The 21,305-nt window shown below is 35.8% G+C and overlaps 1 protein-coding gene across 2 annotated transcripts in view; it reads right to left on the minus strand.

Annotated features, from left to right (window-relative positions):
• LOC127840148 (centrosome-associated protein 350-like) overlaps positions 1 to 21,305 on the minus strand; it is a 130,529-nt gene that overhangs the window by 75,638 nt on the left and 33,586 nt on the right. For both annotated transcript variants that reach the window (XM_052368627.1, XM_052368626.1), the window contains exons 5-6: positions 20,278 to 20,353; positions 12,793 to 13,395 (exon numbers count right to left, since the gene is read on the minus strand). In XM_052368627.1, the coding sequence (XP_052224587.1) occupies positions 12,793 to 13,395; positions 20,278 to 20,353 (679 nt within the window). The remainder of the gene's footprint in view (positions 1 to 12,792; positions 13,396 to 20,277; positions 20,354 to 21,305) is intronic.

The raw sequence follows: 21,305 nt of genomic DNA on the forward strand, positions 1-21,305 counted from the left end.
AAATTGGCGGGGGGGGGTGGGGTATAGTGTGAGGGTGTGGTGGTCATTTGTGAGATGATCTTAAAAAAAAAATAAAAAAATAGGGGGGAGGGATTCGGGGGGAGGGCACGGGGGATGGTTTGGGGGGAGTCTATTGTGGTATGTCAGGTAAGAGTAGTTTTGTCAAAGTATCAATCAAATCTAATAATAAATAAAGAAGTTATGGCAATTTTAGCACAATTTAATAATTTGACCTTGAGTCAAGGTCATTCAAAGGTGAAGGTAAAATTCAACTTGCCAGGTACAGTAACCTAATGATAGCATGAAAGTATTTGAAGTTTGAAAGCAATAGCCTTGAAAGTTAAGAAGTAAAGTGGATTGAAACACAAAATTTAACCATATATTCAAAGTTACTAAGTCAAAAAAGGGCCATAATTACGTAAATATGACAACCAGAGTTATGCAATTTGTCCTTTTACTGTACCCTTATGATAGTTTGTGAGTGTTCCATAATTCAGTCCAAATGCCAATCAGAGTTACATAACTTTGCCTGCACAGTCCCCTTATGATAGTTAATAAGTGTTGCAAGTATGAAAGCAATAGCTTTGATACTGTAGGAATAAAGTGGACCTAAACACAAAACTTAACCAAATTTTCAATTTTCTAAGTATAATAAGGACCCATAATTCTGTCAAAATGCCAGTCAGAGTTACATTACTTTGCCTGCACAGTCCCCTTATGATAGTTAATAAGTGTTGCAAGTATGAAAGCAATAGCTTTGATACTTACGGAATAAAATGGACCTAAACACACAACTTAACCAAAATTTTCAATTTTCTAAGTATAAAAAGGGCACATTATTCTGTCAAAATGCCAGTCAGAGTTACATTACTTTGCCTGCACAGTCCACTTATGATAGTTAGTAAGTGTTGCAAGTATGAAAGCAATAGCTTTGATACTTACGGAATAAAATGGACCAAAACACAAAACTTAACCAAAATTTTCAATTTTCTAAGTATAAAAAGGGCACATAATTCTGTCAAAATGCACGCCAGAGTTATCTAACTTTGCCTGCCCAGTCCCCTCATGATAGTAAGTAAGTGTACCAAGTTTGAATGCAATAGCATTGATACTTTCTGAGAAAAGTGAACCTAAACGCAAAACTTAACCAAAATTTTCAATTTTCTAAGTATAAAAAGGGCACATAATTCTGTCAAATTGCACGTCAGAGTTATCTTACTTTGCCTGCCCAGTCCGCTTATGATAGTTAGTAAGTGTACCAAGTTTGAATGCAATAGCATTGATACTTTCTGAGAAAAGTGGACCTAAACGCAAAACTTAACCGGATGCCAACACCGACGCCAACGCCAAGGTGATGACAATAGCTCTTTTTTTTTTCAAAAAATAGATGAGCTAAAAAAAACATTATAAGTCTAAACATGTCATTCATCTCAAAATCTACCTCTATAAGTTAAACCTTATAAAATATAATATTGAAATCACTTTTATTATTAATGTTTAAGTATTTGCAAGCATAAAAACAACAACATTAATTTCCCAATTTTATTTAAATGACATGATTTTCCCAATCCAAAGAGACCTGCCATATTCTCAAAATGGGAAAAAACATAGTATTCCCAGAGCATGGCTAAAATGAAAGTTTCTTTATTAACCCTTTGCATGCTGGGAAATTTGACGTCTGCTAAAACGTCGTCTGCTGAATCTGAATCTCTAAAATAAGCATTTTCTTTGATTTTTTTCAAAGAATACGATAAGTATAGCAAATAGTTTGGATCCAGATGAGACGCCACGTTCTGTGGCGTCTCATCTGGATCCAAACTGTTTGCAAAGGCCTTCAAAATTCGGTTCCAGCACTGAAAGAGTTAACTGCATTCAACTCTTACCATCTGGGAGAAGAAGAGCCATTACTGCTTTCATAACTGCATTTCTAACAAAAATCCTTTAATCTCTAAAACAACACACTCACAAAGTAGGCTAATTCCTCTATATCAAATTTAGAAAGTTTCATGTAACACTACTGAATATGGTATTACTTCATACTGAATTATTAACACTACTGAATATGGTATTACTTCATACTGAATTATTAACACTACTGAATATGGTATTACTTCATACTGAATTATTAACACTACTGAAAATGGTATTACTTCATACTGAATTATTAACTCCATAAAACATCGAAACAAAACTCAGCACCATTATAATCGCTTGAAATTAATAAAACCAACAGATCAATGCATGATCATATCTTATGGACAGCTTAGATACAATTTGAAACACTGCATTTTAATCTTTTCCAATTACATTTCTCTTTAAAATCTGCAAAATCAGCAGTTTCGATAATACAAAAATTTCTATGCCATTTTTAGTCCATGTGATGTTCACAACTATTAACGTTACACTAAAACTCCCTGACCAGCCACACTCGGCTCCGCTAAATACAAAATTAAGGCCTAACAAGGACATATGTTTCTTTTGTCCAAACTAACCATTTATTTCACACCATAACTTACTTTTGTATTGAAAAGTTTGAACTGAAATCAGCATTTAAAATTATTTGTGCAAACTTTGTGTTTCATGGTGATTAACAAGTCATTTGATTTTAATGTACCAGTCAAACTAATGCTTGATACAAGCTAATGTCACCAGATGCTAAGTTGCAAGTCAAATACATATAATTGTATCACTTTCTCCTATCGTATCATGCATACTTTTTTAAAGCGAACCCAGGAACAAACTATTAATTTCGAGGCCTCAGCTTTTATCGATACATCATTGATATATTAAAACCAAGTCAACATTCCCATATCTATATGCTTACATAGGCTGCCCAAATTCGTTCAGCCTTATCTTTATGTTTCTACAAGCCAACACTGGTCTTTGATACATAACCAGTCTAACAAGCCGACCACAGTTATTTTAATCCTCTTCATCACAGAACATTGTGTTGACAGATCAAATACAGAAAGTTAACAGAGTTCTATTGGCTCTTTTCAATTGCCAATATTTACATTTAGATATTATGATACAAATGCCAACTGTTTCCATAATTTGATTCAATTTTAAAATGGCCATGGCTTATTATGTTTTATTTTATAACATTTATTTGGTCATAGTCCCAAAATTCCAACTAGTTTGACTTTCACATGTTTGGAAAAGAGATTTTGAATCGTAGAAATATAAAGTTTTAAAGATGAATTATCCATTTTACTTATATATTTATTATTTGGATGTTCTGTGTTATGTACATTTTATATAAATACTTATTAAACATTTTTTTTATTTCTCCAAATGTATATAAATTTGAAAATAAAATTACTAATTTAAAGGTAATAGATTATATTCCCAACATGTTTAGAAAAAGCACTGACTACAATCTACAGTTTAACCTAATTGATTCATAACATGACAGATCAAGTTTGTAAAATTGACACTTTGCCTAAAATATATTCATTCATAGTTATCAAAAGCTTACTTTATATCATGATATGGCTTTGTTTTCCTGATTGCATGAAAGTCCATGAAAATGTGTAACCAATGAATAACACTGGTTTTTTAACAGTGCTTTTTGTTTTTCAATTTTATTGACAATAAATTTCATTTTCAGAAATGTGAATGCATTCACTTCTGGTGCTACTTGTTTATTTGGATTATATCCCTTTGCATGCTGGGAAATTTGTCGTCTGCTAAAATGCCGTCTGCAGAATAAGCATTTTCTTCTATGTTTTTCAAAGAATACTATCAGAATAGCAAACAGTTTGGAACCTGATGAGACGCCACGTTTTGTGGCATCTCATCTGGATCCAAACTGTTTGCAAAGGCATTTAAAATTCGGTTCCCGCACTGAAAGGGATATTGTTTGTTGCCATTTTCAACGGCCTTTTTGCAACAGCAGGACACTCAGTTAACTTATTTACACTCTCCATTGATAAGGGGGTGAATTAAGTTTACAGACTATATGCCAAGCATTAACAGATTGATGTTAATCTACTGGGGTTAATCCGGTTATTCTGAGGCCAGCTTATGTACAATAATTACAACCACTACCCTGCGGAAATGAAGATTGCCATTTCATGGATGACATCGATAAAATGGAGTTGTTTGACCATCATAGACCTCTGCAGTAGCAGCAAAATTACATGGCACAGACCAGCACTTTAAAGGGATCTTTTCACGCTTTGGTAAATTGACAAAATTGAAAAAAGTTGTTTCAGATTCGCACATTTTCGTTTTAGTTATGATATTTGTGAGGAAACAGTAATACTGAACATTTACCATGGTCTAATATAGCCATTATATGCATCTTTTGACGATTTTTAAACCTAAAAATTATAAAGCGTTGCAACGCGAAACGATTGAATAATTTGGAGAGTTCTGTTTTTGTCGTTAAATTTTGTGAAACTACGAAGATTGCTTATATAAGGTATAAAATACGTCAAGTATGTGTACTCGGCGGAATAGCTCAGTAGGCTAAAGCGTTTTTACTTCAGGACTCTGGCAGGACTCCAGGGGTCACTGGTTCGAAACCTGCTCCGGGCAATGTTCTTTTCCTTTTTTTAATTTTATTCTTGATTTTTTACTGGAGCTTTTACGATCCAATGTTTACATTTATCAATATAAAGCATTTAATGAATAAGTTAAAAAATGCCAAAATCTGTGAAAAGGCCCCTTTAATCATTTGTCCAGATGTTTCAAATATGAACGATAATGATTCAATCATGTTTGAAACATATGAACTGACCGTGATCATTTACGCAGGTACATGTAAACATAATGAACAATCCAAGATGGTCACTTGCTCCAAATTCATGATAATAAATGCAGCAATCACACTACCCCACTTTGACCGTGCCAAGACATATTTTGGCTCTATAATGGATACCGTCCATGTAAGGCTTAACCCTTTCCTTGCGGGAACCGAATTTTAAAGGCCTTTGCAAACAGTTTGGATCCAGATGAGACGCCACAGAACGTGGCGTCTCATCAGGATCCAAACTGTTTGCTATTATGATAGTATTCTTTGAATAAAAATAGAAGAAAATGCTAATTTTAGAAATTCTGCAGACGACATTTTAACAGACGACAAATTTCCCAGCATGCAAAGGCTTAATGGAACTAGGTGAAAATAATGTGGAATCAATACCTAATAATCTTGCAGTAAGAACACTCTGTATCCGTGAGGTATCTCACACAAAAGATTGGGCTCAATCCTTACACCATTAACTCTTCAACAAATATGTCAGTCCCTATGACTTGATCCAAGAATTTGGAAATGATTCCATGCACTGATAAGCACATTTCAGGCAGTCATTTATCAAGAAATCCTGTCATTTTATCTACACCGAGGACTACACTAGACCAGTATAATTAAATTAACAAGAATGGGTGCCCAATCATTTATTAATGTAAACACTTTAATCATTATTAAAGACAACATACTGTTACCATATATGCTCCTTAGATCAAAAGCTTAAAATTCTGGCTGTGTGGGATATTCCATGAAAGAAAACAATTCATATCTCTCACAAACATGTGAACGATCTTTAACCCTTTACCACTTAGATACAAATTTTCACGCATTTGTAGTCCCTTAGAAAGTTATATTTTATTTAAACCTTTCTTACTGGATTCAAGTGTTTAAGGCTTCATCTCCAAACCTTAGATACTGATGAGCAGCAAACAGCATAAAACCTGAACAGACTGCGAGTTACTGCACATAGCCATTTTCACTTTGCTTCTAAGGGGGAAAGGGTTTAGTCATTATGCTATATAACTCAAAATAAATAAGGTGCCCCTGGAGCTTGGTTACTTTTTACCTCAGGGGCATGACTTGAACAAATAAGTAGAGGACCACTAGATAATGTTAGACCAAATATACTATTTTATTATTTATATGACCATTATGGTTTTAGAGATTTTTAAAATCTATGTTAATCTCTAGTAAAATAACCCTTTCAGTGTGGGAACCGAATTTTAAAGGCCTGTGCAAACAGTTTGGATCCAGATGAGACGCCACAGTACGTGGCGTCTCATCAGGATCCAAACTGTTTGCTATTCTGATAGTATTCTTTGAAAAACATAGAAGAAAATGCTAATTTGAGAAATTCAGCAGACGACATTTAAGCAGACGACAAATTTCCCAGCATGCAAAGGGTTAAATATGCAATGGGAAAGAACAATTTGAACTACTTTACAAGAGGATAATTCCTCCTGTAAAGAATCATTCAAATCTACCCAAGGGTTAACCCTTTGCATGCTGGGAAATTTGATGTCTGCTAAAATGTCGTCTGCAGAATTTCTAAAATTAGCATTTTCTTCGATTTTTTTCAAAGAATACTATCAGAATAGCAAACAGTTTGGATCCTGATGAGACGCCACGTTCTGTGGCGTCTCATCAGGATCCAAACTGTTTGCAAAGGCCTTCAAAATTCGGTTCCCGCACTGAAAGGGTTAAAGGGGCCGTCCAACAGATAAAGCGTCGTATCGACGCGAAACAATATTTTGGGAAACTACAAGGATTGCTTATATAGCTATAAAATACATCCGCTTAAAACATGAGCGTTGATGGTGGAGTGGTCTAGGCGGGAGGCTTTTTACTCCAGGAATCCAGGGTCAGTGGTTCGAGCCCTATTGAGGTTTCCTTTTTTTCTTTTTTCTTGTATTCTTGTTGTTTTTTTTACAAGAGATTTTTAGTTCAAATGTTTAAATTTATCAATATAAAGCATTTAAAGCATTTAATGACAAGCTTCAATACATGCCACAACCTGTTGGACGGCCGCTTTAAGGAGTAGACTGGTCATTCAAATAAAAAGTCAATGCCAGCATGCACTTGTGCAGCGTCAAAGGAAAACATGGTATCCTAACAGCTCACCATGAGCACTATATATAGATGTGATCAGATGAGCTAGAAATAAACAAGAACAAGAGCAGTCTCCATCGGAAGACATATGCCCCCGAAAAACGCTTGTTCAAAAGCTATATGCAGATTTCGAAACCTTAACGCGGACCCTAAACTCAAGGTCAAAGGGGTCAAAATATGTGTGCGCATGGAAAGACCATGTCCATATAAACATGCACACCAAATATGAAGGTTACAAATGAAGCAACATAGAAGTTTTGAGCATTTTTCGAGCGGAAATGCAATTTTTTTATGATTCAAGGGCCGTAACACAGAAGTGCCTCCGTAAATTTGGCTGATTATTAAACTTAACCTAGATTTTATTGTCTTACACATTTTCATGAAGTTTGATGAAGATCCGATGACAATTGCTCGAGTTATTGAGCGGAAACAAGAAAAAAACTCAATTTTTCGCTGATTCAAGGGCCGTTACTCAGGAGTGTCTTGGTCAATTTGGCTGATTATCAAACTTGACCTAAATCTCATGAACTAACACATTTTCATGAAGTGTGGCGAAGATCTTATGACATATGCTTGAGTTATTGAGCGGAAACGAGAAAAAACGCCATTTTTCGATGATTCAAGGGCCGTAACTCAAAAGTGTCTGAGTCAATTTGGCCGAATATCAAACTTGACCTAGATATTAATGCCTTACACATTTTCATGAAGTTTGGTGAAGATCCTATGAAATTTGCTTGAGTTATTGAGCGGAAACAAGAAAAAAACAAATTTTACGATGATTCAAGGGCCGTTACTCAAGAGTGTCTGGGTCAATTTGGCCGATTATCGAAGTTTTGTGAAGATCAGATGACAATTGCTTGACTTATTGAGCGAAAAATAATCCTGACAGACTAACTGACTGACTGACTGACGGACAGACGGTGCCATTTTAATATGCCCCCAGAACCTATGTTCTGGGGGCATAAAAATGTGTTTGTCAGAAACACTATGTCCCCCTCTTTGCCGCTTTGATTTTTTTTTTTTTCACCACTCAAAATGTGTGGCTCCATGAGATACACATGCATGCCAAATATCAAGTTGGTATCTTCAATATTGCCAAAGCATTCATAAAATGACCAATTTTGGCCACATATACTTGACCTCTGACCTTGACCTTTCACCACTCAAAATGTGCGGCTCCATGAGATACACATGCATGCCAAATATCAAGTTAATATCTTCAATATTGCCAAAGTATTCATAAAATGAGCGATTTTGGCCACATATATTTGACCTCTGACCTTGAAGGATGACCTTGACCTTTCACCACTCAAAATGTGCAGCTCCATGAGATACACATGCATGCCAAATATCAAGTTGCTATCTTCAATATTGCAAAAGTATTCATAAAATGAGCGATTTTGGCCACATATATTTGACCTCTGACCTTGAAGGATGACCTTGAACTTGACCTTTCACCACTCAAAATGTGCAGCTTCATGAGATACACATGCATGCCAAATATCAAGTTGCTATCTTGAATATTGAAAAAGTTTTTGCAAATGTTAAAGTTGGAGCAAAAAGACAAACAGACCAACGTACAGACCAACAGACAGGGCAAAAACAATATGTCCCCTACTATAGTGGGTTGGGGACATAAAAAGTAAAATCAGATAATGTTATTTGTGCAAATTTAAGGAAACCTTTAAGATAAATTTGTGTTCTTCTACAGTGAAAGTGCTAAATACATATTATATAAAGACAAATTGAACAATATCTCTTTGACTGAAAAGGCATTTCAATTATTGCTAGCAAAAGGCCTGATTTCTGGCCAACTAGCAAGAAGTAAACGACCATAATTTGACAGTCTAATACAAAACAGTTCTCCACAACAGATAAATTCTCCTAATACTTAAGAAGTTGTATTTAAACAGTGAAGCCTTACTTTCAGCCTGCCCAGCCAAGAAAGCTAAATCAACACAACTTATCTTAAACAATATTTACAAATGATACTAAATTAAACATGGTCATGAAAAATGAATGGAAAAACTTTGGCCCACAGTTTTTTGTATTTTTTCTTTTTGGTAAGTGTCCGATAACGTAATCAGGCAGACTTTAATGAACTTGCGCATTCTTGTGCCTTTTCGTCAAGTGCTTGTTTAACAATTACCAACGACCCCCCATTTTTTCAGCGGTGTCATCCATGCATAGGGGGCCACCCAATCAAGGAATCTTAAGAGCAGAATTATACTGGTGATAAGCAGCAATAAGTGCACATTGTTCACAGATTTCGGCTTATTACTGATTTGCCTACAGCTTTCATTTGAATACAAGCTTGCCATAATTGTAACATAATGAACAGACTGATGGGCTGTCAACTTACAGGGCCCTCGTTTGGCCGTTTTTGGGGACGAAATTCTGCCACATTTCCCCCGTAAAATAGTTTACTTTTTTCCCCTATTTCAGCAAATAATCCCCCCCTCCAAATTTATTTTTATTATTATTAGTTTTATTTTATTTTACTTTTGTGCCTTTTTTGCCAGCTGGTAGCTTGCTATTAACCTTCGATCAAATGTATGTTTATGTAAATTACATTAAAACATAGCAATTTTAAGTGTTGAATTGTTGGTGAACAGATCTTCTAAAATTCCCATTTTCACCCAAAACAACACGAAATCCCCCCCCCCCCCCCTCTAAGGGCCCCCGGACCTAATCTCCCAATTTAGTGTAGCAAGTTCCAATGGCCCTGACTTTTGTTTTCATTCCAGTCTCAGCTACAATAAATAACACTTGCTCTTAACCTCAAATGAAAAATGCAGAATGATTTACCAAATATAACTTTTTTACCAGACTCTTTTCTTAACTGGATCATTAATCAGTGGATATGCTTTTTGCAAGAAAAATCACATAAACAAAAGTATCAATAACAACATGAATTTATTAAATGTGTTCATCATGTTCCAACTTCATCCAAAATTTCTAATGAAGGAATCAAGCATTCTCAGAACTATATATGATTTTTATCGCCAAAATAGTGTAACCACAAAAGCTTTGAACATGTACGAGTCGACCAACTTCGACTCATGAGACGATTTCTTAGTCAACTCTAAAATGTTACTTAGATGAGCTCACATCAGGTGTATTTTTTTTGTTCAAAATAAGGGCCTGTATGAGGACCCATTCCAAATGGAACAAGAGCTGTCTCCATCGGAAGACATATGCCCCCCAAAAAACGCTTTTTCGAAACCTATACGCAGATTTCGAAAACCTAAACGCGGACCCTAAGTTCAAGTTCAAGGTCAAAGGGGTCAAAATTTGTGCGCGTATGGAAAGGCTTTGTCCATATACACATGCATACCAAATATGAAGGTTACATCTGCATCAACATAAAAATTATGAGCATTTTTCGAAACCTAAACGTAAAAGTGCGACGGACAGATAGACTGACGGACAGTGCGACTGCTATATGCCATCCTTCCGAGGCATAAAACAAGAGCTGTCAGAGGACAACGGGCTCGACTATTTGAGTGCTTGACAGTATAACGTAAGCCATCATGGGGAAATTGTTCATATTCAATAATTTATTAGACGATCTTTCAAAAAACAAAAAAAGGGAAAAAAATATTTTTTGAGGGGGGGGGGGGGGTAGGGGTTGAGAGGGGGGGGGGGGGGTTTAATGTGGGGTGTGGTCATTTATTAGACGATCTTTCAAAAATAAAAAAAGGAAAAAAAAAATTTTTTGGGGGGGGGGGTGGCGGCTCTATGAGATACACATGCATGCAAAATATCAAGTTGCTATCTTCAATATTGCAAAAGTATTCATAAAATGAGCGATTTTGGCCACATATATTTGACCTCTGACTTTGAAGGATGACCTTGACCTTGACCTTTCACCACTCAAAATGTGCAGCTCCATGAGATACACATGCATGCCAAATATCAAGTTGCTATATTCAATATAGCAAAAGTTATTGCAAAATGTTAAAGTTGGCGCAAACAGACCAACCAACAGACAGGGCAAAAACATGATATGTCCCCCACTACTATAGTGGGGGACATAAAAATCGAAGTAAATGCTCATTTAAGAAATTCATCAGACGACATTTTAGCAGATGACAAATTTCCCAGCATGCAAAAGGTTAACATGCATCAACACTTGATAGTGTATAGTTTTTAACATTGAGCCCTCCTTGTATTGAAGAGATAGGCTGATCAAATTCTGCCTTCTGTCTTCTCCTTTAAGAGATAAGGTTTAATTGTCCATGTTATTCAAACAAAAACAATAGCCCATATCAATGTTCAATTATTATACCTTACAAAGTATCCATTTACAGAAAATGTTCAGCAGTAAAATAATCTAAATCAATATGTTTATAATCATAGTAAGTTGTACTGTTAACCACGAACTGAAAATGTTAAAATTCAATTACAACGTAAATGGAAATGGTTCATTAGATTTAATGGTTGAGTACATGTACATAAGGAGTACTCCAGTGTAGGTCACAATGGTGTCAAGTAACTCAACAAAACAATACCCAAAAAACAAAAGTATAAACTTTGTGCACTGATCAATATAATTAATAACTTCAAAATTTCTTCCTTTTCACATAAGCAAAATCAGCAATTTTACATTGTTGCATGAATATTGGAAAATATATGTGGCCTCTAAAGTGTTAACAAGGTAAATGTTGACAACGGACAAAGCATGACTGACAAAAGGCCATCACAAAAGCTCACCATGAGCTTGTGCTCAGGCAAGGCTTTTTTCTTAATTTGGGGAAAGGGCATGGCCTTCGATTTTGGGAGAAATATAACTGACAAAAATGAGAAAGTGGAAAAAAAATCCTTAAGTAGGCTTGAAATTTGGGTCAAAGTGCAGCATTTAAAAACAAGGGCTGTTTGTAAAACATGCATGCCCCCCATATGGGCTCTCCTTTGTAGTGAGAGCCATCGTGTATATATGTTTTTTGTCACTGTGACCTTGACCTTTGACCTAGTGACCTGAAAATCAATAGGGGTCATCTGCCAGTCATGATCAATGTACCAATGAAGTTTCATGATCCTAGCCATAAGCATTATTGAGTTATCATCCGGACACCATTTTACTATTTCGGGTCACCGTGACCTTGACCTTTGACCTAGTGACCTGAAAATCAATAGGGGTCATCTGCGAGTCATGATCATTCTACCTATCAAGTTTCATGATCCTAGGAATAAGCGTTCTTCAGTTATCATCCGGAAACCATTTTACTATTTCGGGTCATCGTGACCTTGACCTTTGATCTAGTGACCTGAAAATCAATAGGGGTCATCTGCGAGTCATGATCAATCTACCTATCAAGTTTCATGATCCTAGGCTTAAGCGTTCTTGAGTTATCATCCGGAAACCATTTTACTATTTCGGGTCACTGTGACCTTGACCTTTGACCTAGTGACCTCACAATCAATAGGGGTCCTCTGCAAGTCCTGATCAATATACCTATCAAGTTTCATGATCCTAGGCCTAAGCGTTCTTGAGTTATCATCTGGAAACCATTTTACTATTTCGGGTCACTGTGACCTTGACCTTTGACCTAGTGACCTGAAAATCAATAGGGGTCATCTGCGAGTCATGATCAATCTACCTATCAAGTTTCATGATCCTAGGCCCAAGCGTTCTTGAGTTATCGTCTGACAACCACCTGGTGGACGGACCGACAGACCGACATGAGCAAAGCAATATACCCCCTCTTCTTCGAAGGGGGGCATAAAAATATTCTTAAGGAAAAGGGGCCTTTTTCTTGGGGAAAGGGGCCTTTATGAGGCCGTAGCTGAAGAAAAAGCCCTGGCTCAGGTGAGCTAAAACAGAGTTACTTCAATATACCCCATCCCTGTTGGGGAATAACAAGGTCCACAACTTTCCGTTGTATAATAAAATTCATTTTCCACTTAAACAACAATTCTTCACTCACCTGGGTCTAGATTTTTAATCCCTTTGAATTTCCGCGAGCGTCCAGATTCGCTATCCGAATGTGATGCATCTGATATCCGCCCATCCATCTCTGGCGATTCCGAAACAAGATCGAGAAATTGTGACTTTGGGTCTGCACCAGATTTCCTATTTGATCCTGATCTGCTACTGAATGCAGTTTTCTGATTGGTCGCCCCAGGTACGGTCACACTCACATGGGTCAATCCTCGATCATCACTGGAGAGTGCATGTAAATTTCGTGTCAAATTGTTATTAAGAAAATTAATCTCTGTTTCCCTTATGTCCCGTGAATTTGTCAAAGTGGATTGTTCCTCGCTACTGTCCAAGTGATAGCCATTGTTCACTGTGTTATGATTGCTTCGCAAATGGACATGGTCTGAAAACTCCACATGTCTGTTGCCTGTCACTTTGTTTCTAAGGCTATGACCTTGGTCAAGATTGTCATGGTTACCATATTTCTTCTCTTGTAGTTGCAGCGACTGTGGTTTTACTCTTGTGTTGGCGGCTTTATGCTCTTGTTTTCTTGTAGACGACTTCTTCCTGATTTCCTTGAGTTCATCTTGGTCTTCACTGTACTTGTCCTCTGAAAATAGTATTCAATATGAGCATCACTTTGGAAAAACAGGGCTTTATGCAAAGTGTGCTCCCATATTAGCCTTAGCAGTCCACTCAGGGCTCCCATATTAGCCTTGGCAGTCCACTCAGGGCTCCCATATTAGCCTTAGCAGTCCACTCAGGGCTCCCATATTAGCCTTAGCAGTCCACTCAGGGCTCCCATATTAGCCTTAGCAGTCCACTCAGGAATGTGCTCCCATATTAGCCTTAGCAGTCCACTCAGGGCTCCCATATTAGCCTTAGCAGTCCACTCAGGCTAATCAGGGATGACACTTTCCACCTGCACACAAGAACATACATGCATATACAAACATATGACCTGGGGACTCAACCTCTGATCCATGGAGTACATACAAGTCCTGTGGACTGAACCTCTGACCCATGGAATACATACAAGTCCTGTGGACTGAACCACTGATCCATGGAATGCACACAAGACCTGTGGACTGAACATCTGATCCTTAGAATGCATACAAGTCCTTTCGACTGAACCTCTGACCCTTAGAATGCACACAAGTCCTGTGGACTGAACATCTGATCCTTAGAATGCACACAAGTCCTGTGGACTGAACCACTGATCCATGGAATGCACACAAGCCCTGTGGACTGAACCTCTGATCCATAGAATGCACACAAGTCCTGTGGACTGAACCTCTGATCCATAGAATGCACACAAGCCCAGTGGACTGAACCACTGATCCATGGAATGAAATCAAGTCCTGTGGACTGAACCTCTGATCCATAGAATGCACACAAGCCCTGTGGACTGAACCTATGCTTCATGGAATGCACACAAGACATGTGGACTGAACATCTGATCCATGGAATGCATAAAAGGCATGTGGACTGAACAAATTCTATTCCATTGAATGCACACAAGTCCTGTGGACTGAACCACTGATCCATGGAATGCTCACAGGTCCTGTGGACTGGACCACTGATCCATGGAATGCACACAAGTCCTGTGGACCACAGGACAACTGACCAGTGGAAAGCACACAAGCCCTGTGGACTGGACCACTGACCGGAGGAAAGCACACAAGTCCTGTGGACTGAACCACTGACCAGTGGAAAGCACAGAGGTCCTGTGGACTGAACCACTGACCAGTGGAAAGCACACAAGACAGGTGGACTAAAAACACACAGTGGATTGAATGAAAGGTCACAACAGTTCTTGAAGCCCTTAATTGTGTTGCATCACCCTCTAAAGTAAGAATAAAATCATAAGTCACTTTTTGTCCATACTTTTTATTTTGACAAAACACTACTTGTTTTTGAATATCTTCCTTACATTTCACAATTTAAGTTAAGTTTTGTGTCTGTCAATTATTGAAATTCATGCAAAAAAAATATTGCAACTTTGCAGAAGAAAGCATTAGAAAACCAATTATTCGTAATTGTTGATATAAAACCAATTATTCTTAATGGTTGAAAAACATTCCATGGTAGGTTAAAATTGCACAATAGTTAAGATTAATCATGGTTCCTAATCCCTGGACAATGTCCAATATTTATGTCACTAATTGCAGGGTTTTCCCTTCCTTTTATTTGAACAGGCCAAATAAAAATTTGAACCGGCCAAGCAAGGCACTCCTGCTAGGGGGGTCCGGGGGCATGCCCCCCCGAAAAATTTTGAAAATCTAGACGCAAAATGGTGCATTTTGGGGGGGTTTGGACAGAAATTTTAGAGATGAAAATTACTTGTTTTTTTGTGTATCACAAATGGAATTTTTCTAATTTTTTAAAAAATTTGTGAGGGGAGTGCCAAATAATTATACTGTGCATAGTGTGCGATGAATTTTGAAACAAGTCAATAACTAAGCTACTGGTTATGCCAAAGCCATTTATTTCTCATCAAGGGGTCGGGTTTGAACACGTGTATTTGGCTAACACAGCATTGCAAACTTTATTCAACTAAAAGTATTGTTTGAATAATTTCCTTCATGCCTTTGCATCGAGATTTTCATCAATACAAACCTTTCTGACGTTTTGAAGGCGCTGTCACACTGAAAAAATCTCTCAGGGTTCGTTTCATTTTGAGAAAACCATGTGGTTACGATTTTTGTAGTTATTTGCGTACTCAAAATAATCAGCCAATGAGAAGCGCCGTTTTGTAGTTATTTGCGTACTCAAAATAATCAGCCAATGAGAAGCGCCGTTATAAATTATACTTGTTCGGTAAAACGTACACACGGAAGTATAAAGAACATAAACAAAACGATGTTAAATCGATGTTTTCGCTTGTTTAATTTCGTCTTTTCTTAACTTTAACAATTACATCGATCAAAGTTGCAAAACCTCTCATTATTTTTTTTTGTTACCAGCATTTGAACCGGCCAGAAAATCGATTGAACCGGTCAATTTGGCCGGCGGCCGGTTCTTAGGGAAAACTCTGTAATTGGCTTAGTAAATGGGAAATTAAACCTCAGTTTTCAAACACACATATTTTTTCAAACAGAATCATATTACTTTGCTGACAAGGGAAAACATTCAGTTTCTGGTGCATTTGATTTAATGTTGTTTACTTCATTTTCAATTCAACTTATCAAAAAAGTTTTGTTCAGTCTAGTTATATGCATATAGCATGGAAATCAAATGTCACAGTAAACCAAAAATAAAGTGGCTTAACATGATAAATAACAAGTGCAGTCAATTGGTTCTCTATTATTTTAATTTAATATTTTTATTGTTCATTCATAAGTTATATTTTTACTGACACAGCAAAGTCTTTGTGGACGTGTACCATAATACAAAATGCCTTCGAAATAATAAATTGCAGGTTAGTTATTGTTAAACTGTTCAGAAATAAAGTGGTGTTAACAAAATAGTGTGTGTAAATTATAATTCCTACACAACAGTGTAGTGACATATTATCAATGAGCACCATTATTACAAAATTTATTGTTAATAAATTGTTCTGGCATTGAGAAAAGTACAAACATTCTTACACTGACTGATCCAATATAGGTAATAAATAATGCTTACAAAATGTGAATTTGCCCTTGAAAGGCATAGGTGGCACATTAGAGGAGAAAAAACGTATGGGAATTATTTGTTTCGCTACACTTAAATACAATTACTCGGGTATCATATGACATTTAAATGATTACGAAACGTGAGATACAGCTTTTTTCAATGCGTACAGGAAAGTGTAATCAAAATGAATTTAAAATACGGTGATTAATAAACATCAATAATAATGTATATGTCACAAAAAACAAATTGCCTACTAACATAACAAGGTTTGTAACGTTGGTTCATGCAACAGAAAGAAAAAAAGAATTAATGATCAGATGTCATAAAATTGTGAAAATATGGAGAATTCAGAAAACTATTTAATTAAGCCTATTAAATTTAATGTAGTAAGCGAGTGATATGGTGAAAAATTGGACAGGGTCTTTTTTCCCTCTATATGTCGTTCAAATTGTTGGCAACAAAAGCAATTGTATTGGCATTTAAGGAAAATAATTATTAATTAGGGAAAAACGTATATTGAAAAACAACTTAATGACAGCTTGAACTAAGTATTTGTGTACAGCAAAAGTATAATTTTTAACAGCCTTAACCTCCTAATGTTAATCTAAATGCAGTGCTTTTTTCTATTCAAAGTCGGTGCCACGTACCCAATAGATAAAAGTATATAGTTTTCCATAATAGGCATACAAATTCCCAATTGAAGGTTTAAAAAATAATATATTTTTTTTTTTACATCTCAATATTTTGTTTATCTTTAATCCAGCTCTATTAGTTTAATCTTAGTAAATATAATATTGAAAACACTTTTATTCTCAATGTTTAACCATTTGTTAGCAAAACAACAACACTAATTTCCCAATTTTTAAAGTCAAAATACTGCAATTTTGCCCAATCCAAAGGGACCTGGCCCCATTCCAAAAATAGTGAAAAACACAATCAAATGTTAATATTAATAATTGTAAGTGATATATAGCTTTTAGCAAATATCTGAACCCTATTAATTTGTCCACCAGAGGGCAATACCTCTCGCAGTCAAAATCAATTTGAAGGTACTTAAAGTCAGAAAGTTTGCTTATTAAATTCAACATTTGTCATTCAAAGAAGACTGTTTACATTTATTCTTAACCCACAATAATTATTGAATTTAAATAGCGTTACTAAAAATACTCTCAAAAATACAAACTTGACAGCTAAAACCCATTATTAGGTCTATCAATGTTGAATTTAAACCTGAATGACAATTAAAGCCTCAAATGCTATAAAATAGAAATGCTGCCATTTTCAAACAGTAAAAAATGATTGAACCAAATACTTCAATAGCATTTAAACCCTTGATAAATAAAGAAAAAATATCCATCATAAAACTTCGCCTTGCATTTGAATATTATTGCATATGAGTTCAATTCACACTTCAAAATTGGGTGCAATAAATTTACAATGTCAATACAATCCTGTATCTGTGAAGTATAATTTAATGCAAACCTTTCAAATTGGACGAAATCTCTGTGAATTTAATAGATAATAGTTGAATATTTATTTCTGTATTATTAATCAAGAAATGCAAACCATTGCAATTGGCAATTGGGTGAAAATTACGTGAATTTGTGGACAATATATGTGCACCATTAGATCGCGGTGGTGTAGTGGATGAGGTGTCCGCCTAGCGATCGGGAGTTTGTGGGTTCGCTTCCCACTCGGGGAGCATTCTCATTATCTCCTCCATAGACACCTAGTACTGGTTCTTCCCAGGAAACGGACTCGATAATGTCCCTCTGCCTATAATGCTCTAAAGGGCGCTTGGCAGTATATATAGATAGATAGATAGATAGATAGATTATGAACTAACAGAGTATTAAATATTGTTTGTGAATGTTTCTTTAAAAGATTAAAAATTGTGCAGATGAAATGAGTATAATAAGCAAGTTGATTGAAATAAATCATGCATAAATTTCAGATAAGTAAATGTGCAATATATATACTATATCCCCATTATATTTCAGCATAGATAGTGTCCAAACAAAACTTTCTGTTATTATTTGATGAATGTGAATATTTAAAATAGACTTTACAAGTGTCTGGAACAAGTAAGTTACCTTCTGCACCTTAAGGATCTGGATTAGATCTAATTCCTTTACTTAAATCAGAACCTCACCACACTAAATATCACTCAAAATCCATGCACTTAACTATACTTTTTGAAAGGTAAAATCCAGAAATAAGACCACAACGTGCAAACTCATTGTTTATCAATAACACCAACACTGTCGCTTCTTGCTTTTCAAAACACATTTATGAGTCTTTAATCTTATTACATCCAGAAGTTAAGCAAATATATCCTATATTTGTGTGTGAGGTTTGTATGCATATGCTTATGCTATATATCACCAGCCAGGGTATTTGGGACACAACGATTATTGAACACTGATCCACTCCATTCAAAGGTCAACCATATTTGACAGTCATAAATGGATTGGAGGTACATGGCAAGTAAACACATGAAGGCTATAGCCAACTCTTCCGAACCAAATCATACAGGTGAACAATCAATTTCTGAACATAAAACCGTGCACTTTGGAATACATTGTTAATGCCTCAGTAAACAATCCTCAGTAAACAATCCATAGCTAATATATTATCATTGCGTATTTTAAATTCGTCAAATTTAATACTACCTGTTTTTTGTTTCAGTCCTGTTATTATTCTCACAGCCACAATAAAATACATCAGTAATGACTTATAGGTTGAAACATTAAATCATTAAAATGTCATTAGCAAAATAACTTCAGACAAAAGAATTTCTATACTTGGACAAAACTTTATAATAAGTACATCAAACATGCTGCTCTTTTTTGGAAATAAGGGTTTTTAATGTTACAGACCATATTTTGCAAATCAATATGTGGTTAGAAGCCTTAGGTACAGTATGGAAGACAACCCCACTGCCTGTTGCAGCAGACAACAAATGTCATTCTCCTAGCAGAGTTGTTGTTTGTGCCTCAACATAAATGTAAATGTGATGAACCGCTGTGTATTGGTACACTGCAATGGGTTTATATGACTCATAGCATTTAACAGCTTGTAAAACAAGATTGGCCAGTCTGGTGTTTATCATTAAAATCTGGACATATTGGCTGCTTTCAGGGAAAACATGGCTTAATGCATTTCACATAACATAAGCCTGTGCAAACTGATTAGCCTGTGTAATGCGCACAAGCTAATCAAGAACGACATTTTACAACAGCGAACACTTACAATGCTTTCTGCGCTTTGATAAGAAGGTGGTACTGGTCAAAAGCGGAATAAAACAGTAACAGAGCAGCTGCAGATTTCTGGACATTTGTATAATTAATTTTTAGAAAACAAATTGATTGCATTCCATGGATAGGCTTTATTCTAGCCTAATCAGTAAAAGAAAAGGTAGTCAATGAAAATGCTATCATGTTATCACATGCTTTTGATGCAAATATAAAATAATTGGAGGTATTATGGTTGTATTTCAATATTAACCCTTTCAGCACTGGAACCGAATTATGAAGGCCTTTGCAAACAGTTTGGATCCAGATGAGACACCACAGAACGTGGCATCTCATCAGGATCCAAACTGATTGCCATTCTGATAGTGTCTTCTTTGAAAAAAAAATCAAAGAAAATGCTAATTTTAGAAATTCAGCAGACAACATTTTAGCAGACCACAAATTTCCCAGCATGCAAAGGGTTAACATGGTATACATGAAGCATTTGATAAAACAATAATTTACAACACAATAATGGTGTTCATTCACACATGGGTTGTTCAATGAAATCTTTATTAACCCAGGGGGCCAACTTGTACTGTACATTAACACATGGGTTGTTCAATGAAATCCATACTTACCAAGGCGGCTAACTTTTCTTGAATTCTGTGTCTTGGACTTCAGATAGGCAGATCTTCCATAGTTGTCAACAAGCACCTAGAAACAAACAGTGGACACAGCTTTAACCCTTTACCACTTAGAAACGTATTAAACTCTTCATCACTTAGATGCCTATTTAACCACTTTGATACATATCCTACCCTTTACCACTTAAATTTAAATAAGTATTTAACCCTTTTCTGCTTAAATATGTATTTAACCCTTTACCACTTAGATATGTTTTTAACCCTTTACCCCTTAAATATGTATTTAACCCTTTACCGCTAAAATATGTATTTAACCCTTTTCTGCTTAAATATGTATTTAACCCTTTACCACTTAGATATGTTTTTAACCCTTTACCGCTTAAATATGTATTTAACCCTTTACCGCTAAAATATGTATTTAACCCTTTACCGCTTAAATATGTATTAAACCCTTTACCACTTAGATATGTATTTAACCCTTTACCGCTTAAATATGTATTTAACCCTTTACCACTTAGATATGTATTTAACCCTTTACCACTTAGATATGTATTTAACTCTTTACCACTTAGATATGTATTTAACCCTTTACCGCTTAAATATGTATTTAACCCTTTATCACTTATAAATGTATTTAACCCTTTACCGCTTAAATATGTATTTAACCCTTTACCACTTATATAGATATGTATTTAACCCTTTACCACTTAGATATGTATTTAACCCTTTACCGCTTAAATATGTATTTAACCCTTTACCACTTATATATGTATTTAACCCTTTACCACTTAGATTAGTATTTTCACGCATTTGTAGTCCCAAAGAAAGGTAATTTTCATTAGAGACCTTTCTTACCAGATTCAAGTTTAAAAGGCTTCATTTCCAAACCTTAGATACTGATGAGCAACAAACAGCATAAAACCTGAACATACTGCAAGTTACTCGCAGACTGTTCTGGTTTTATGTTGTTTGCACATAGCCATTTTCACTTTGCTTCTGATTGGTAAAGGGTCAACAAAAAC

The sequence above is a fragment of the Dreissena polymorpha genome, chromosome 7 (assembly GCF_020536995.1).
Source record: "Dreissena polymorpha isolate Duluth1 chromosome 7, UMN_Dpol_1.0, whole genome shotgun sequence".
Classification (NCBI taxonomy): Eukaryota; Metazoa; Mollusca; class Bivalvia; order Myida; family Dreissenidae; genus Dreissena; species Dreissena polymorpha.